Raw genomic sequence first — 19340 nt, forward strand, 5'->3', positions numbered from 1 at the left:
AGCTACAAATATTTTACCTGGTGTGATGGGCATCATATGCCACATATTCTTATCTGGGTTGGAGGAATGTGTGACAGTATTTTTTTTTTTTTTGTAGTACACTCATTTGTCTCATGCTAAAGCCTATGAAAGCAGCCCTGAAATCACTGAAGGGCAAAAATAAACAAGTTGACCTGAGAATTGTGCTCACCTTACATGCTTACCCTGTGAAAACATGAGAAGGTTTTTCCTTGAGGTAAATCCAAGCTGACTCTAGGCCTTGCTGCATTACCTTATGTCTTCAGCCTGTGTGTTGAGGTAAAGGAGAGAGAGAACAGAGATGAAGCAAAGTCAGATTTTAGATGTCCGCAATTCCGGACACAAACTGCATTTGCTTTCCTTGTTAGCGTAACCTAAACTATTTCTGTCTCTGAACCCGTTTGGGGTTGTTTTGCTAAGCTGAAGCTTCCTGAGATAACTAAGTGCTTTGATTTGTCTGCTGCAACTTGGTAAAAGAAGGGAAAAGTAACAAAAATTTGAAGGCCCTTTGACTTCCCTTACACAGGCATTAGAAGTTTGTGTTGGTCTTTATTTTAAGGACTTGTACTGCTGCTTTTGTCTTTGTGTGACCTACCCCTCATGTTGAGGTGAAGATCAAAGGGCACACAAACCCCTTCCTCTTCCTGTCTTGGAGTCACAGCTTCTGTGATCTTCTCTGCGCAGCCTCGCCTCACTGCTCCTCTTCGTGATCCACAAACAGCATTTTACACTGATTATTCATCTGTTATTAAGGATGAGACAAACTACAACTTTTACTGCTGGAAGCCTAAAGTGTAAACGCAGTGTATTGAGAAATGAGCGTGGTGTTTTTGTGGTGGCCAGCATCAACACACAGTTATTCAGCATTGGATCTTTATGATGTGGAGCCATAAGCCTCAGAGTTACCCGCAGGAGGACCTGTACAGTAGGTGGGCAGAGCCATAACAGCCTGAACATGGGAGAAGTGTGTTTTATGGGGTTGGAGCGGCATTAAAAATCTCCCAGCTTCATTTTTCTCAACCAGCAAAAAGAATAACAGATTTTACACAATATAGAAGTGAAACTCTTTGGCTCCAGCTACTGAATAACACACGGCTCTGTGTCAGAGGCACTGCAATCTGACCCTGGGCCCGACTCCTCCAGCAACAAAGACAGGAAGGCGCATAAATAAATGAACAAGCACCCGCATTGCTTGACACTTTAGCCCCTCCCTCACTTTCTCCCTCCCTCTTCTGTTTCCTCTCCCCAACATATGAGACTGAAGGTCATTCAGTTTTTTTTTAACCAGTTTTTTTTTTTTTTTTTGTTTTTACTCGTCACTTCTCTGCTCTTGTCTCCTCCTCCTCGTCGTGAACTACAAACTTCCTCCCCTTGTACTTCCCTCCTCCCCCCTGCGCCTCCCTTTCCTTTGTTTCTCTTAGCTGCTATATTAAGTCTTCTCCAGGGAGCTGCTGTATGTGTGTCGTGAGCGGTTGACTGGCTCAGAGTCATTTGAGAGCCACTGTATGCTCCACTGGGGCGGGTGCGTGGAGAGATTTTCCTCACCTTAAGACTCCTTTACTGACTACCTGTCAGCACATGAGCAGAGGGAGTCTCCCTGTTTGTGCACATTAATGATCACCTGTCGAGGCTCTAGCAGCAGATCCCTGCTCTGTCTTTATTCTCTAGATTTCTGTAACTTTACTCATGATTGGTGACCACTAGTATTCTGAACATTCATGTCTATCATTTATTATTTCTCTGTATGAGAAGCTGCTGTCCGTCCGTGCATGCGTGTTGACCTTACAGCTGTTCAGTTGTTTAACTCCAGGCTGGTTCCTTTTGTTCAAACGCACACACAGCTCTGCCATGAGCCCCACAGTTTCAAATTCCTGCATTGTGACTAACCTGTAGCAGGCTGCATATCCCGTTACACCAGTTCTGTACTAGTACACAGTGGCTGAATGAGAAGCACAGCCATGTATTTTTCGGTGTACGTGTGTGTTTCAACATGTTCCACATCTGAACTTGTTGTAGAATATGCTGCCATGAAGTTTTTTGTTCCCGTGGTGTAGGCATGATTGTAAAATGGGGAACTAGAAGCTTTAACTGCCAATAAGCACAACATCAAGTGATGATGCTTTGTAAAGGAGCTGTGAGTATGACACTGACATGACACTGTCCTGACTTGCTGCATGCCAGAGCAGACTAGTTGCTGGGCTTTGTTCAACGGGCCAGGCCTGCATGGTTATGGCTGAGCCGAGTCTGGTGCAGCCAGTCCAGTCCTGTAAGACTCTCTCAAAGTCTCCTGGGTTGTTTCTCCTGCCAGCAGGTTCTCCCATAAGTCCTTTACCTACCACAGTGTTGTTTTGGTATTTACCAGGTTCTCCCATAAGTCCTTTACCTACCACAGTGTTGTTTTGGTATTTACCTAAGTCGGCGCAACCTCACCATTGTGGTACGTCCTCTTTTGCATTTCCTCTATTCGGTGCCTTAATAACCACTCCCTGTTTGTTTTTTTTCTTGGTTATTATGCCTGAATTTTAAAAGTCAGATGTGTACTGTGAAAGCAGAAACACAGCTGCTTGATTATTTTAAACAATGCTCTGACTCTACTAAGTGACAGTTTCATAGGAACATTTGAGACATCGAGCAGTTCATCGCATGTGTACCAGCCAGGCCAGCTTGTCTTTTTTTGTCCTGAGCTTACCTTGCTGCATCTTTCATCTGAGTAACTGACATCTACCCTGTGTTTGTGTGGTTAATAGATGGATGGACCTTGGCTGTGAGAAAGTGACACGTGCTGAGAATACAGCTCATCTAGAATATAGAGAAAGCCTAAAATAGGATCCATGGCTTCAAGGTGTGAGACTTGTTGTGACAGGCACACAGATTAGTGTGATGTTCACGGCTTGGCACAGTCTCTAAAGACACATTGTCTTTAGCACTAAATTTAAAAAAAAAATTGTTTTTTGTCTGTGGTGTGTGTGTGTGGTGGCTTGAGCTCATCAAAAAGGAGGGTGTGTCACCCAGAACATGCTCACACCCACACATGATGTCATGCAGAGAGCCAGCTGAGCAGGAACATAGTTTTCAGCATAACTCATCTTCCTCAGGTGAAGGACGACACACCCTTCATCTGCATGTTTTTATTTGCTTGCACGTGTAGGAGACGACTGCCTGTGCACTGAGGAATGGGTGTATGTATAAAGATGGTCATCGTCCAAGAGGGTACAGACTTGGTACCACTGTATGTTTGCCATGTGTATAGAACATAGCCACACCCAGACACTCCCCTCAACTCAGACAGCCCAGATTCCCGCTCACACATCTTCCCATAATACCTACTACAGGAGTGAGGGAAACACTGGGCTCATGTGTGAGAAAATAATGAGGAGAACACTATAATGTTTTCTCTGCACAGATAATGACCAACTTGGTCCTGGTTAAAATTACTCTGAAATGGATTCCACTTAAATGTAAGTGGCTAACGATTTTTCATTTGGTCATGCCAGATTGGAGTCAACTTTTTTGTGATCCACTTTCTTCAAAGCCACAGTTATGTAAAGATAATGATGCAAAATTAACTCGTCCTCCTCCAAACACACATATGACCTGAGAGCTTTTAAACACGTCAACAACATGATGTGTTAAAGGTTGAAACATCGGACAAGGTTTCTGGCAGAGATGCAACACTTTAACTCCTTCACTACTAAATAAGAGCCCGCTCCTGATGCTTAAAATCTTAACCATGGGTGTCAAACTGCGGTCTTTGAAGGCCGGTGTCTCTGCTGATCACCTTGAACAGGTGTGTCAGTTATCTTATCCAGCTGCTGATGGACTGAACACACCTGATCATGGTGATCTGCAGGCTCTGGGGAGGGGAGAGCTGGAAAACGACCAAGGGACTGGTTTGAGTTTGACACCCCTGATCTAAACCATCTAAACTTTTACATCCAGCTTTGCTGTTTCTGCCTTTCAGGTCAGAAATGCTGTAAATGAATGAGAGCATCTGATCTGCATCATGACATGCTTCCTGCTCCACCGCTTAGTCCACATGGTTCAGGCTCTGAGTGTGTGTCTGTGCCGGTATCAGCCACACAGCAGCACCACACCGAGGCTTCACTGCTCCAGTATGAATAGCCAACAGTGTTCAGCAGTGCAAAGCATTGTGGTGAACTTTTATCTACCTGAGTTGTGGTACACACCCCTTCTGTGATCAACTGTATGATGTGAAGGCATCTTCTGCAAGTCTCAGCTTGTGTCTACAAGCAGCCTGCTTAAACACAGATAAGAATAAGATAAGAATGCCTTTATTAGTCCCACAACGGGGAAATTGCACCTCACAACAGCAGCAGGACAGAAAAACAGAAACCATGCATACCATACAAATACACACCCATAATAGAGCAAATGCAGTTAGCAGTTCTGATTGTAGAGTCTGATTGCAGCAGGTGGGAAAGCTCTGCGATCTCACACAGTGAGGGTGCATCAGTCTGTCACTGAAGCTGCTCTCCAGAGCAGACAGTGAGTCCTCTTTGGTGAGAGTCCTGGTCCAGGATGGATGTGAGTTTAGCCAGGACCCTTCTCTCACCCACCTCCTGTACTGTGTCCAGAGTGCAGCCCACGACAGAGCTGGACTTGTTGATGACTCTGTCCAGTCTCTTCCTGTCCCTCACTGTGATGCTGCTGCTCCAGCAGAACATACGTACAGGACGGCTGATGCCACCACAGAGTCATAGAAGGTCTTCAGGAGTGGCCCCCTCATTCCAAAAGACTCAGTCTCCTCAGCAGGTCTGCTCTGACCCTTCCTGTACATTGCATCCGTGTTATGAGTCCAGTCCAGTTAATTGTTCAGAAGCACACCCAGGTACATGTAAGAGTCCACTCTCTCAATGTCCCTTCCCTGGATGTGCATCGGTGGGATGCCAGCAGGCTGCCATATGCAGAAATCCACCACCATATCCTTCGTTTTTCTGGTGTTGATCAGGAGGTGGTTCCGCTGGCACCAGTCCACAAAGTCCAAAAAGTACTCTGTACTCTGCATCGGTGATGAATCAGACGATCGCACAGTCATCAGAGAACCTCTGTAGAACACAGCTGTCAGTGTTGTGTCTGAAGTCTGACATATAGAGGTTGAGGAGGAAGGGGCCAGTACAGTCCCCTGTGGGGCCCCCACACTGCAGGTCAGAGTGTCAGACACACACAGGCGCTGGCTCTCACAAACTGAGGCCTGTTTGTGAGGTAGTCCATAATCCACTTCGTCAGATGGAGGTCCACACCATCTGACGATCTTCTGCATCATCTGATGATCTTCTGCCTGAAATGAGCATACGTAACCCACAAGTCACTACTAAACATAAAACTGGCATTTATTGCTCAGTGATGACTCTGAGGAATTTGTGATTTAAATTAAAAATGTTTGAACTTGGAATGGCCAAATAAAAAGGCAGGAATGTTTTGTGCTACAGCGTCTAGTGGTTGGAGTCATGGCCTGAAATCATGCGTGCGCGTGTCCTACCTCAGGGAGGGGGAGCCCTGCCCTCTAATGCGTGTGGCTTGGGGGCTGTTATTGGGCTGAGTGAGTGCAGGGGGCTGAAGGGTGCCATTATCAGTGAGGTTCAATAGGCGCTTTGTGCTGGGCAGCGAGTGGTGCCCAGTCATAATGTTTGTGTGCAGAAGTGAACGAGGGAAAGATGTTTGCATGATCCTTTTTACCTGTTACAATGACATTTACCGGTGGAAATGTAAATGAAATTTATTTGCATTACATTTGTCTTTTGTGGCTGCACTGAGGCTCTCGTTTTCTGTTCACTTGGTATTTCCACCACATTCTGAATCTGTCAGAAATTGTTTCAGTGTTTCTGTTACTTTGACGGACAATGTGCCATAACCGGGGTTCTCTGCAGAGCAGCGTGATGGCCTGTCCACATCCCCGTGCCAACCTGACTAAAATAAAATGATTCAAAACTGATTTCTGAAGAATGCTCCGTAACTACAAGCACAGAAACATAGAAACAAACGGCTACTGATGTGTGAAGTTTCTTTTCCAGATGCCGGTGTTTATGATTTGGTCGACCATTTTGATTTTTAATTACATGCATAACAGATGCCGTTTTAGATTTTTGTCAGATTTTCAGGATGATAAGTGTCTTCAGACTTTACTCCTGGAGTGGAGTTGCTCTGGTAGCTGCTGGCGTGACGGAGTGTGGTTTGTGTGTGTTTTCGCTTTTGGTGATGCTGGGTTCATCCAATGTGTTTCTGTCTGCATGTGAAACCTTGTGTTACTGTAGAAAAATGCAGGAGAAGCACAGAGGCTGACACAATCTGAGATAAAAGCTGTATAGTACAGTGATTCTCTACTCTCCCCTACTACTTCCTGTCTTGCAGAGCACCTCCCTTCCTGTCCGTTCAGCTTCATTTTCAGGTTTTATTTGTTTTTATTCAAAGTTGTTTCTTGGCATAAACCTAGAAAAACATTATCCCCAGTTCCTGCAATTTCACCACTGGGTCCTGTTTGTTTCACTGTGCAGACGTTCACGGCCTGGTGCAATTCCCACTTGCGGAAAGCTGGTACGCAGATTGAAAACATCGAGGAGGACTTCAGGGATGGGCTCAAACTCATGCTGCTGCTGGAGGTCATCTCAGGTAACTAACCGAATACTTCTGCAGAAAATGAGGTTTTAATTAAAGCAGTTGCTGTAGTGTCTAAATTGTGAGAGGCTTCACACAGAAGCTGCAGGTACTTCGGTCATACACACTGACACTCAGTCGTTTGAGCTTTGGCCTGATTGTTTTCAGATGTTACAGATGTGCAGCTCGCCCGTAGCCGGGCGTGGCCATTTCCTCCGCCACAAGACACGAGGAGCAGAGTCTGTCACTGTGCACGGCAGCATTCCTCCTTGCTTTAATTACAGGTTGTATAAGGGGAAGCTGCTCCTAATGGCGCAGTTTGAATTGCTGGAATCCAGACTTGCCTTCAGATTCCTTTTTCACATTCACAATTATTTTCTGCTATGAGCAGCTGTAACTTGGTCCCTGTAACTGATCATTGTTCTGTTGAGCCTGTGGAAATGTCCTCACTGTCTTAAGGTACTGTGTCTGTTTACGTCTGCAGGCGAACGGTTACCTAAGCCTGAGCGAGGCAAGATGAGGGTCCACAAGATCAACAATGTGAACAAAGCTCTGGACTTCATCGCCAGCAAGGGGGTGAAACTGGTCTCTATTGGAGCAGAGGGTAAGCATTCACACAAGCAGAACTGGGAAATAAACATTAAACATAGACAAATTCTTCATGACCTGCAGATAAGAACAAACCTTGAAGTCCTCAGTCCTGCAAAGAAAATGTTTCACCAAAGACTTTCATTATGACCTTTCTCCTACTCTGTCAGCGCAAACATGACATTCATGCAGCATGGCATTACTGAGTCTGAGGTCAACGAGGACGCACACACACTCTACAGGATGTGAATGCATTCATGCTGGAACGCTCATTATTTTCAGTTCTGTGGAAGGAGCTAAAGGTTGTCAACTAGTGGACAGAGGGAAGAATGAAAAATGCCAACATAGGAGAGCATCCTACGCTTGTTCCCTTCCGAGCGGTTAACAGGGAGGATATAAGGATTGTTCACAGGAATGTGAAACAAAGAAACACTAGTTGTATATTTAGTCTGTGCTGTGTGAACCTGCAGGTGAAAGTTGAGAGTTTGTATCTGATCATTTGGAGGTGAAGGTGAGGAATGAATGCACTAATAGTCTCGCTATGAGTGGAATTTGACCCAGACTGCTGCTCTATTGTGACTCTGTCTTTGTTCTTTCTGGGTTGTAGTAGGAACGTTTACATAACCATAACAGGAACAGTCAGCTTTCCATGTATCATGCTGTAAATACATTAATCACCAGCTAAAGCTGCTTGGTAAGGCGTAAAATGCATTTAGCTCATAATATACCTCAGCATCAGTTGGTTCTTGGTCACATACAAATTATTATAGTGTCTGAAGCATCCTCCAGCATGTTAGGTGAGCAAAGCTGTGAGTGTGTGTGGAATAGAAAGGTATGATTTTATGCCAATGTCCCTTCTCTAAAGACAAGTTCTCTAGTTTATTCTTGTTAGAAACAGTACAATCAAGACAAAGCTTTGCATTGTTCCGACATTACACTTTTCTTGGAAATACTGGCGGATTAGCGGGGGGGCATTAAGTGTAGCTGTGTGGGTGTGTTAGCATTATTATATTTAAAAAAAAAAACATAAAATTGTAGAACCAGGAATAGAGAGGAAGTGGATCTGCATTAAAGAAAGAAATTGTGGTTCTAATTAATGATTGTTTTTGGGGTTTTTTTGTTGTTTTTTTGCGTGTTGGACAGAAATCGTGGATGGGAATGCAAAGATGACCCTGGGAATGATCTGGACCATCATCCTCCGCTTTGCCATTCAGGACATCTCTGTAGAAGGTACAACCTGCAGAAGCAAAAGCGACTCCCTGGTGGCAGTGGAGCAGGTTGAGGATGCATTGAGGGAAAGAGTGGAAGTAACGAGACTAGACACACACAGTGCTGGAATACAGCCCACAGAAAAACGCTTGGGTTTACATGATTTCTCTTGCCAGTTATTGGCACTTTAGTGTTACATTTTACTGGTATAAGTGCACATAATCAGTTCTATGAATTGATTGTTTTTTCTTGGGTAGTACATTTAGATTATTTACAGTAGAAATGCTCTGACAATGAGCCAATTGACATATTAATCATAAACACTGTTTACGCATCGTCACTTCCAGTTCCAGGATGATCTATATTTCTGCAAATAGTTTGTGTTGATGAATGTTGAGTAGAACCATTTTCTCTGTTGGAGCTCTAATAACTGATGGTTAATTAAATCTGTCTGTGCTAAATTTAACTATTGTGAGTTTGGATCCCCACAAGAAATATTAGATCATAAGATATCCAGTATTGTTCTACTACAGTAGCTGTTGCATGTTTCTTTGGGCAGTTGCAGAAAACAAACATTCTCCATGTTTTTACTGTTGAGACTTGAAAGAGTCTATACTTAGCACATTCATATTTTTCTGTCTGTTTGTGTGAGCGTTAATCGAAACTAGCGGCCCTGCTAAGACTCTTCTCCTCTGCAGAGACCTCTGCGAAGGAGGGTCTTCTCCTGTGGTGCCAGAGGAAGACTGCTCCCTACAAGAATGTTAATGTGCAGAACTTTCACATCAGGTAACATCCATTGGTCTGGACTCAGATTTACTTTTAATCCAACAATCTGTGCTATTAATTGTTTTTTAAGTTTGCGTCCTGTGAAACTGTTCAGGACTGAGGGAAACTCCAGGGTCAATGTGTTAGAAAATGTTTGTCCTTTGTCCTTTTCACCTGGTTAAATGGAACCTGTTGGTAATGGCAGAAGTGATGTTGACCTGTTTCTGTTTGTCTCGATGCCTTATGGTAAACTGACTTGTTGATGTCTTAGCTGGAAGGATGGTCTCGCCTTCAACGCTCTGATCCACAGACACAGACCAGATCTCATTGACTACGACAGTCTTAGAAAGGTAGAACAATATGAATAGACCTGCACTACTTTTATCCCAGTTTGAAGTGACTGACTGATAACAGAAAAACTCAAAGCTCATAAATGAATAGAGTCTTTATGGTTGTTTAGGATGACCCAGTGACCAATCTCAACAATGCGTTTGAAGTGGCTGAGAAGTACCTGGACATCCCCAAGATGTTGGATGCAGAAGGTAAGCTTGAACTGTCTAGAAGAGACGTTTGTTTGTAACTGATACCGTGCTGATGCATGCACACGAGGTGACGGTAGGTCAGACAGTCAGCTGCTGTTCACCCCCAGCAACTACTCTAACTGACTGTCTCTTTTACTGTGTAAAAGAGACCCAAAAAACCCCAATCAGGCTTTTGACTGAACCTTTATCCCGTTCTCCTTGTAGTGTTGTTGTGGCCAATGATCACCAAATGTGCCATGTTTGGGCTATGCTGGTCTCTTTTGTGCAATGGTCTGTTATAAAAATGGGTAGTGTGACAATATTGATTATTTGCTCTGTAAATCATTAGAGAATTTGTACTTTTGTTATTTAAAATGTTAATGAAACTTTTTGAAGGTTTACTAACTGTTTTTGTGACTGACTGCTAATGGCTCCTGGCTACAGTGACTTGTTTGTTTATTGACATTGTGTCCTCTGTCCTTCCTGTTTGTGGATGTCCTCATAACCACGTTCTTCCCCTTGTAGACATTGTGAACACTGCCCGTCCGGATGAGAAAGCCATAATGACTTACGTATCCTCTTATTACCATGCCTTCTCTGGAGCACAGAAGGTACCCCCTGTCCTCTGACCTCACCACCCTGACATCTAACCCCCTGTTACTAACAAGGTGCTGCTTCCTGCCCAGCATGGCCTCCTTCTCTCCACAGTGCTGCTAAGTGCCGGGCCTCAACACAGACACAGGATTTGTTGGGACACAAACACACTAGCACACTAGCAAGTGCAGCCTGGATGTAAGAGAGCTGGCAAATGCAGTAGGTAGTGTGGCTGAGATACTGCCAAATGTGTGTTTACATTCATTTTGTTTGTACTCAGCCAAAGTTTAAACAAAAGAAATTAAAAATCTCAGGTCATTTAGAATTTTTCTCTGTTTTACTCTCCTCCCGTCGCAAGTCTTTATTGCTGCTGTAGACGGGATCCAGTCAAAGCGTCTTTGTCGTCTGGCTCTTTTAGAATCTGTTTGTGTTGCAGGTGGTCGCTGCATGTTCCATGTCCAGCCGGTTCTCCTTCTGGACCTTAAATTTTTTACAGTCACTACTGCAGAGAAAGTTTAGATTTGTAGTGAACACTAAAGTTTCAGGCCTAAACTTTCTAAACCTACTGCTTTTGCCAGCGTTACACATCCTTAAACTTTCAAAGCACTAAATAAATGATGTCAAACATTTTTTGAAAAGTTAGTAAAACACTTAATGTGTTGGTTTTGTGAGGACGATGATGATTACACAGCCCTGAGGCTTAGAGTCAAACACTCAGGATCAGCAAACAGCACACCTGTGAAATGGTGAAAGGTAACAATGAGACGAAAGTAGTTTCTCTACGTTAGCTAGTTTTTAGCTTGATATAGTAGATGCCGTGTGTTTGTGTCCCAATGTTGACTCGGGACGCTAGTGTCTCTTTGGTAGGAGGCCCGTCCTCTTCACATTATTTGTGAGGGAACGGTGGGAATTTGAAGCCGTGGCTCTGAAGAGAGAGCCGTCTCCTCCTTGCTCTCGCCTCCTGTAGCGAGCAAGAACACGCAGCTTTGGCTTCACTCTCTCTCTCTCTCTCTCTCTCTCTCTCTCTCTCTCTCTGTGTTTACCTTTCCCTGTCTGCTTGGTGCTGGGTGATGCATAGACATCGTGGGCACGCTGAGGCCGGATGAGAAGGCCATAATGACCTATGTGTCCTGCTTCTATCACGCCTTCTCTGGCGCACAGAAGGTGAGCTCATGGTTCTGATTCACATGAATGCTTCTCTTCAGCAAGGATTTTCATATTCCTTCAATTTTCCATGTCAAATCCATCAGTGAATACAACGACAAGTGTTTACAGATCAGCATTATGAGGAAAGTAAAAAGAGGAAAACCAAAAAAGCCTTTTCTGATGCTTCTGTTTTGCTGCTTGTGGTCCTGACTATGTTTAAATTCCCAAATTCATATTAGCACTGTAGCCGTCGGCTCTGAGTTGAAGCGCTACACAGTATGTTGCATCTAAGAATCATGTGTACTTGTATTTATCAGATGGACTGAATAAGATACAACATACTTTCACATGCTCTCACACTTCCACCACAATCACTCTTGAGAATAAGAGAAGAATGTTAAATCTGTACTTTCTCTTCACCTACTCACACTTTTTTTTTCTTGGTCTTTGTTTTGACAGTTTAGATTTATGGAATTATTGTAGATTTAAATATTGTGATACTTTCCAAAGGAACATGTTTGTTAGTATTTGTGGCAAAACAAATGCATAACTTGCTGTAAATCAGCTTGTCATAGTCTGTGCTGTTGTTTTTTTCTTGCAGTGGTTCAGTAGAGTAATGTCTAGAGACTGATGTGGAGCTCAGCGCTACGTGAACCTGTAAATATACGTGTGATCCGACCCCTGGCTTGTGACAGGAAACGCATGAAGCTTTAAACACGTTGAACTAACGTTAAACAGCAGCAGCATGTTTTACTATGGTTAAACTCCAGTTCACTGCCTGTGTGTGTGTGTGAAGCTGTACACACCAGTAAGAACAGCAGATTCTGGCCGTAGTGACAGCTTAGGACAGGGCATTAATGAGACACGCAGTTAATAAAGAGTTAATCTAACATGCAGCATCCTGTGGATCTCACTAAGCTTTGGACACTGAGTGGACTGTGTGGGTCACTCATCAGTGTGTTCTCTGATAGGCTGAAACAGCCGCCAATCGTATCTGCAAAGTGCTGGCTGTCAACCAGGAGAACGAGCAAATGATGGAGGACTACGAGAAACTCGCCAGTGATGTGAGTCCAGCAACACTTTCAAAGACTTTCACCACATGTTTATGCAGATGATTTTTTTCTATAAAGCTGCCCCCTTTACTTTCTCTGCCTCCAGCTGCTGGAGTGGATCCGTCGGACCATCCCCTGGCTGGAGAACAGAACCCAAGAGAAGACGGTCAACGATATGCAGGCAAAGCAGGAGGACTTCAGAGACTACCGCTGTGTCCACAAACCACCTAAGGTTCAAAAAAGCACTGCCTCTGCTTCCTTTCTGCCCTCTTCCACCTTTGTGCCCTAATGCTGTAAACTGAATCCGTCCCTGCAGGTCCAAGAGAAATGTCAGCTGGAGATCAGCTTCAACACTCTGCAGACTAAACTGAGACTGAGCAACAGACCTGCCTTCATGCCATCAGAGGGACGCATGATGGGCGTATGTATTCCTCTTAGACTTAAAGACTTAATAAATAATTATTTGTACACTGGTGTTTAGTGTTGTTTTTTTTTTTTAATTCCCCCAAATACTCAGGATATTAACGGAGCATGGCACACTCTTGAGGGAGCAGAGAAGGGCTACGAGGAGTGGATCCTCAGTGAGATCAGACGTCTGGAGAGACTGGAACATCTGGCTGAGAAATTCCACCAGAAGGCTGCCATCCATGAGTGCTGGACCGACGGTGCGCAAACAAAAGCACAAAGGATGGATTTGGTTACTCTGGTGTTTTTTTGTTTTTTTTTTTAATTTGCCTTTACTTTGTATGCAGGTAAGGAGGCCATGCTGACCCAGAAAGACTACGCGACCTCCACCCTATCAGAAGTCAAGGCGCTGCTACGAAAACACGAGGCCTTCGAGAGTGACCTGGCGGCCCATCAGGATAGAGTTGAGCAGATCGCTGCTATTGCACAGGAGCTCAAGTGAGAATAAACAGAACGTAGAGTAACACTGGGAGGGAGACGTTGTGCCTTTGTGGCCATGACACCTTACTCCTCTCCTGTGCTTTTAGTGAGTTGGACTACTATGACTCGGCCAGCGTCAACGCACGCTGTCAAAAGATCTGTGATCAGTGGGACGTCCTGGGAGCCCTCACCCACAGCCGCAAGGAGTCACTGGAGGTACGGCTCGCTCGCTCGCTTGCTCAGCGTGTGTGTATATGATGCTACTGGGCTCAAATCTAACATAATCAGAGACTCTGGTTTCTTTTCCACAGAGGACAGAGAAGCAGCTGGAGACAATAGATGAGCTTTACCTTGAGTACGCAAAGAGAGCAGCACCCTTCAACAATTGGATGGAGGGCGCTATGGAGGACCTGCAGGACATGTTTATTGTCCACAATATTGAGGAGATTCAGGTAACTGCACAGCATCTCAGAGACATTATGCAAGCATGCAACACTAAGCATTTAAAACTAAGATAAATTAACAGTAGGCGGTAAAGAGATGGAGACAAAACCAAACATGTGGTTTCTTCCTCAGGGTCTGATCACAGCCCACGAGCAGTTCAAGTCCACCCTGCCAGAGGCCAACAAAGAGCGTGAGGCCATCCAATCTATCCAGGCCCAAGTGCAGAAGATCGCCCAGAGCAACGGCATCAAGCTGAGTGGAGGCAACCCGTACACCAGTATCACACCTGAGAGCATTGACACAAAGTGGGAGAAGGTGGGGCCTGGTCTCTACAAAGGTTTTTATTGTTTAGTTAGTGCTGAGTGTTTCAAATTGACCGCATGTGCATGTTTCTTCTTTTGTAGGCAATGGCCATGGTGCCACTGCGTGACACCGCCCTGCAGGATGAGCTCAACAAGCAGAATTCCAATGACTCCCTGAGAGCCAAGTTCGCCACTCAGGCTAACGCAGTCGGTGCTTATATACAAGAGAAAATGGAGGTAATGGTTGAGCCTCAGCTTGCTTGTTGCCTATTGCTTAAAGTTTGCCACAGTTTTCACACAAACATTGTAAAACCGGTTGGGAGCGTTTCTCCGTGTTCCAGAGTTGGTGAGGAGCACAACTTTGATGTTGACCTGCTGCTGCAGCAACTGTAAACAGGTTTTTATAAATGTGGACTTGAGTCAAGGTGATCTGCACTTGGCTTGGCAGGAAGTTGGAAGGATATCTATTGAAATGAATGGCACTCTGGAGGACCAGCTGACCCACCTGAAGGAATACCAGAAGACCATCATGTCCTACATGCCTGAAATTAACAAGCTGGAAGGCTTCCACCAGCACATCCAGGAAGCACTCATCTTTGACAACCAGTACACTTCCTACTCAATGGAGGTGATGCACATGAAGCACACCCTCACTTGCCTCTGAGCTGCTCAAGGCCCAGTCTCACCTGCTCCTACATTCTCCCTTGCTTTCCTCTCTGCAGCATCTTCGTGTGGGTTGGGAGCAACTACTCACCACCATTGCCAGAACCATCAATGAGGTTGAAAACCAGATCCTGACACGTGATGCCAAGGGCATCAGCCAGGAGCAGCTGTACGAGTACCGTGCCTCCTTCAACCACTTTGACAAGGTCAGGTCAAGTTGCTCTCAGGAGGAAAAATAACATTTTTCCTATGTTGGTGAGGTTTTCACGATTTCCTCCAGGGAGCAGGTTTCTGCTTTTCTCCGTATTTGTCATAAGTCACTGTGCTCTTGGAGTGTAGTGTTACAGCTGGGAGCAGAAGCTGTTCATAAAGTACAATGTTAAGTAAAGGAGTAAATAGGTTAAATATGTGTTGTGCATCTTTTTGTGCTGGAGCCTCCTGAAGTGTCTATGTAGGAGTCTCTGATCACTCTGGTTGTGTGAGCTAGGTTCAAGTGATGAATCATCAAAATAATGTTATAATGTAATTATTCTCACGTTCGAAAATTGACCCATATTCATAAACGTGAGGGGTTCACCACCATCTCACAGCACCACGTGCGTGCGTGCGTCTGACTTGGTTCAGATCCTTCACAACTTTTTTTTTTTTTTTTATACATCGGTTTTCTCATACAGACACATGCATGTGGGTGTGTGGGTCTTATAGCCACTGTTCTGTGCTGAGGTTAAACATCCCTGAATGTCTGTCTCCCTGTCTACCAAACCTGTCTGTCCCTCCATCCTCCACCTCCTCACGTATTCCTTGCATGGTGGATCACGCCATCCACCTCCATTCCTGTGTTGCGCTTCATCCTCATGACCTGTCATGATGTTTGGCCAACCTCAGGACCACAGTGGTGCCCTGATGGCCGAGGAGTTCAAGGCCTGTTTGATCAGTCTGGGCTATGATGTGGAAAGCGACAAGCAGGTAGGAGGCTCCAGAGAGTTGGAGTTCGTCAGAGCACCAACAGGAGAGCGGAGCAGAGATCGCTGCCAGTCAGCTTTGTTTTAGCTTGAATTTATTTATTACTCTCTAAAACTGGCCAAACTAAACTACGCAAACATTGCAGCAGATTACATTTCAACCCTTTACCGTTTTGGGGGTTGGGTTGCTACTTTACCTTTTTTTTGTGTATTTTGATTTTGGAACCCTGGTTTTGAAGCCAGTGATCGGTTGGGGCTTCTGCTCCGTGTCTCCTGATGAACTCTGAACTCAGTCTGTCAGCATGAAGGGCAGAGAGATGTTGTGCTTCTGTTTGTCCACCAGGGGTCTCTGTTGCTTTGTACGGCTTAGCTTGACCCTGCTCCTGTGCTCCAGGGCTTAACTGTTTGTGCTTTTTTATTTTTATCATTTGTATTTCCATTTCTCTAAACATAACTCACTTCCCTGGACCTCTGTGTCTTTATTCCTGTTTGTCACTCTCTTCATCTGTCTCTTCTTCTTTTTTCTCTCTTTCCTCTCGCCCTTTGCTGTGCTATGGCGACCAGAAGCGATCAGGACAGATGGTCTCGGATGATTTCCGGGCTCTACTCATTTCTACAGGAAACAGCCTGGTACTGCTGCTGCCATGATGCTCTCACAGGGTGTCTGCAGGTTCATGTTTTTATTGCCGTTTAGAGTCATGGGTGTTTCCCATTTGCAGAGATTTTAACAATCATTACGTGGTTGTAAATCTGGCCTGCAGACAGCCTGCTCTCGTCTTGTCACATCTGTGTTGCTTCCTGCAGTCTGCCATAGTTGGTGAGGGGCTGCATTTGTCATTATAATTGTCCTCTGTGACCGTAACCTACTAACATATCCTGCATGTGTTAAATGTGACGTATATGAGGAACACCATCACAATTCCTCTCCTGTCTTTTTTGCTCTACTCACTTCAAGTTCTGTTATCACTGTCTGCGTATTTTTTGGGTTAACCCTTTTTGTGTCTCTGTTGCCAGGGCGATGGGGAATTCACTCGCATCATGGGCATAGTGGACCCCAACGGTACCGGTGCAGTCACTTTCCAGGCCTTTATTGACTTCATGTCCACGGAAACAACAGACACGGACACTGCAGACCAAGTCATCGCCTCCTTCAAGATCCTGGCTGCTGACAAGGTGAGACTGAGCGTGCACGGCGATGGGGCTGTCTGTGATATCGGATAATTGGGTTCAGGACATCAAAACAAAGTTATAAAAGATGTATAAACTGTCTTCATTCACTGTTTCAGAACTACATCACAGCCGACGAGCTGAGGAGGGAGCTCCCCCCTGACCAGGCAGAGTACTGCATCGCTCGCATGGCGCCTTACACAGGCCCTGACACCATACCTGGAGCCCTTGACTACATGTCTTTCTCCACCGCCCTGTACGGAGAGAGTGACCTGTAGATGAAGGCGAGAAGAGGAGGGCTGGATATATGAGGGAGGAATAAGGGAGGGGAAGGTAGAGAGTTGTGCTGTGCACAGAGATGACTCCAGGAGTCTGCTGTTGGTGGTAAAGGTCCCCTGTGTGTGCTGGAGTCCAAGGCCCCTTTACTACAGGGGGGGCAGATGCTCTGTTGTGCAGGTTGTTAGCTTCACCCTCTCTGCCTTTAACAGGGGTCACATTGGGGAGGGGAGGGGGTTTGGCACAAGGTGATCTGATACTTATGCTAATTTCATTTTTTTTTATGATGATTTCTTTTGTCTTGCCAGGGAGGGTTCAAGGTGTCAGGTGGATGGTGTTGGCTTTGATGTGGCCGGGGGTTAGGGGTTAGCCCTAACCCCGAGCTCATGGTGGGGGACAACAGATGAAATGAAATTTACCTGCGATTCCCGTGTTGCTGGATAAGATGACCTGTCTAACCTCAGCTCTTTTACTCCTCCTGACTTTTTTCTGGATTATTCTCTTACATGGTGGGTTTGAGTCCGGGAGGGAGGGGGGGGTTCGGAGCGCATGGGAGTGGGTTCAGTGCTGTGCAAACTTATTTTTTCAGTGCGAAGAATGACAAGCTAAATCCCAGTTGTACAGCATAATCGATCGCAGGCTTTACTGTATGGTGGAGTAGAATGAACTTTATTAAAAAGTAAAATAACATGACAAGCAGTTTCTCCAGTCGATAAGTTTGAGCTTCCGGAAGTCTTCACATTTATTTTGCTTTGGCAATGGAAAATACCTACAGAAGAACAATGTAGCCATGACGTTGAGGCTAGTGGACGTTTTAATCCAATGCTAGAAACATCCAATTTGGCTTCTGTGAAACTATTTTGATCTTGGGGAGGGATGAGGTGCTATATTTAAATATACATTTACATGACAGCTGCGACTGTAGTAGTCAACGTTGAAGCAGTTTTCTATACATTATTGTACACACGTCTTTGATTGGCTGAATAAAGGTTCTTCGAGGATTTTTAGGCAGCAGCACTGTGGACAGCTCCTCTTAAAAAATAAAATTTGCCTTTTGGTGGCTACAGCCCTGCCCCCCCCCCCCCCCCCCCCCCCCCCCCCCCTCCCATTTCCTCCTCCTCCCCCATCCTTCCATTCCTTCATCTTTTGTTGAAGACAAGAGACAGACGTTTACTACAAGAAAGAAGGAAGGGAAAGGATCAGGGAAAGATCTTTATGTGCACGTTCAGCTACGTGAAAATATATATAAAATACAAACGGTGGAAAAACCTATGCAATGATTATGTGTTCAATATCAGACTCATGGCAGAAGCTGTGGGCGTGGATCAAATTAAAGAGAAGGACAGATTTCTCCAGTGAGTTGGCTGCGAGGTTAGAGTAGGAAGACGGGCGGAGGGGCTGGGAAGGAACTGAGAACAAAACATCTCAGACCAAAAGCTTGTTTCTGTTTTCTTCCTCTTTATTTTCCTGCGAGTTTGGAAAGGCTTGAGCTCTGGAATTGTGATTTTCCTTTTTTTGTACTCTTTAATATCAAACCTTATCTGCTGTACTGGAAACTGCAACGCCTTCTGTCTCTAATGATGAGTGAGTTTCACAAAGCACACATAAAAGTTTCCTTACAAAATACCTTTCCGTGTGTTTGTCTTTTGTTTTATCCACTGGTGCCGTCATCCACAGACACACAATAACATTAGTTGGATTGAAGTTGCCTTTTTACCTTCCAGATGTTGGTCTGATGGCCCTGAATGGGCTGTGACTTCTAGATGAGCCAGTTTCCAGACTGTGCTGATGGACTGTTTCCTTGCTTCTATTAACGTAACATCTAGAATCTGTGCAAATAAACATAAGGGTTCTACCTAAAGTAACTAACGTCAACGTGAAACTAACGTTTTTTTTCTCCGGCGCCGGTCGAGCTGCTAGTCACAACAGCTCCTGTCCTCTTACTTCTATTTATTAGTTTCTTCACTTATTTAAGTTTATCTCTCTAGTGTTTTGTTAGTTGCATTATTGTACACAACCTGTGCACAGCTTTTATATAGTTTTTCTAAGTTTGGCGCAGTACAAACGCTGTTTTTAAAGCTACGATGTGCGTCGGGGTCAGAGCTCGCATTGTTTACACCGCGGAGCAGCTGATCG

The 19340-nt window shown here is 44.9% G+C and overlaps 1 protein-coding gene across 6 annotated transcripts in view; it reads left to right on the forward strand.

Annotated features, from left to right (window-relative positions):
• actn4 (actinin, alpha 4) overlaps positions 1-18830 on the forward strand; it is a 31234-nt gene extending 12404 nt beyond the window's left edge. The window contains exons 2-23 of one of the 6 annotated variants that reach the window (XM_029170831.3): positions 6531-6645; positions 7115-7234; positions 8362-8448; positions 9126-9213; positions 9464-9542; positions 9653-9734; positions 10239-10324; positions 12425-12517; positions 12612-12737; positions 12822-12926; positions 13023-13170; positions 13258-13408; positions 13498-13606; positions 13702-13842; positions 13967-14149; positions 14239-14373; positions 14585-14764; positions 14859-15005; positions 15685-15765; positions 16326-16391; positions 16776-16934; positions 17048-18830. In XM_029170831.3, the coding sequence (XP_029026664.1) occupies positions 6531-6645; positions 7115-7234; positions 8362-8448; positions 9126-9213; positions 9464-9542; positions 9653-9734; positions 10239-10324; positions 12425-12517; positions 12612-12737; positions 12822-12926; positions 13023-13170; positions 13258-13408; positions 13498-13606; positions 13702-13842; positions 13967-14149; positions 14239-14373; positions 14585-14764; positions 14859-15005; positions 15685-15765; positions 16326-16391; positions 16776-16934; positions 17048-17206 (2640 nt within the window). In that variant the 3' untranslated portion in view covers positions 17207-18830. Of the gene's footprint in view, positions 1-6530; positions 6646-7114; positions 7235-8361; positions 8449-9125; positions 9214-9463; positions 9543-9652; positions 9735-10238; positions 10325-11385; positions 11472-12424; positions 12518-12611; positions 12738-12821; positions 12927-13022; positions 13171-13257; positions 13409-13497; positions 13607-13701; positions 13843-13966; positions 14150-14238; positions 14374-14584; positions 14765-14858; positions 15006-15684; positions 15766-16325; positions 16392-16775; positions 16935-17047 lie in introns of all 6 variants that reach the window. The other 5 variants (XM_029170832.3, XM_029170836.3, XM_029170837.3 and 2 more) reach the window with 5 other exon arrangements.
• The last annotated feature ends 510 nt before the right edge of the window (positions 18831-19340 follow it).

This window comes from Betta splendens, chromosome 13, assembly GCF_900634795.4.
Source record: "Betta splendens chromosome 13, fBetSpl5.4, whole genome shotgun sequence".
NCBI classification, from domain to species: Eukaryota; Metazoa; Chordata; class Actinopteri; order Anabantiformes; family Osphronemidae; genus Betta; species Betta splendens.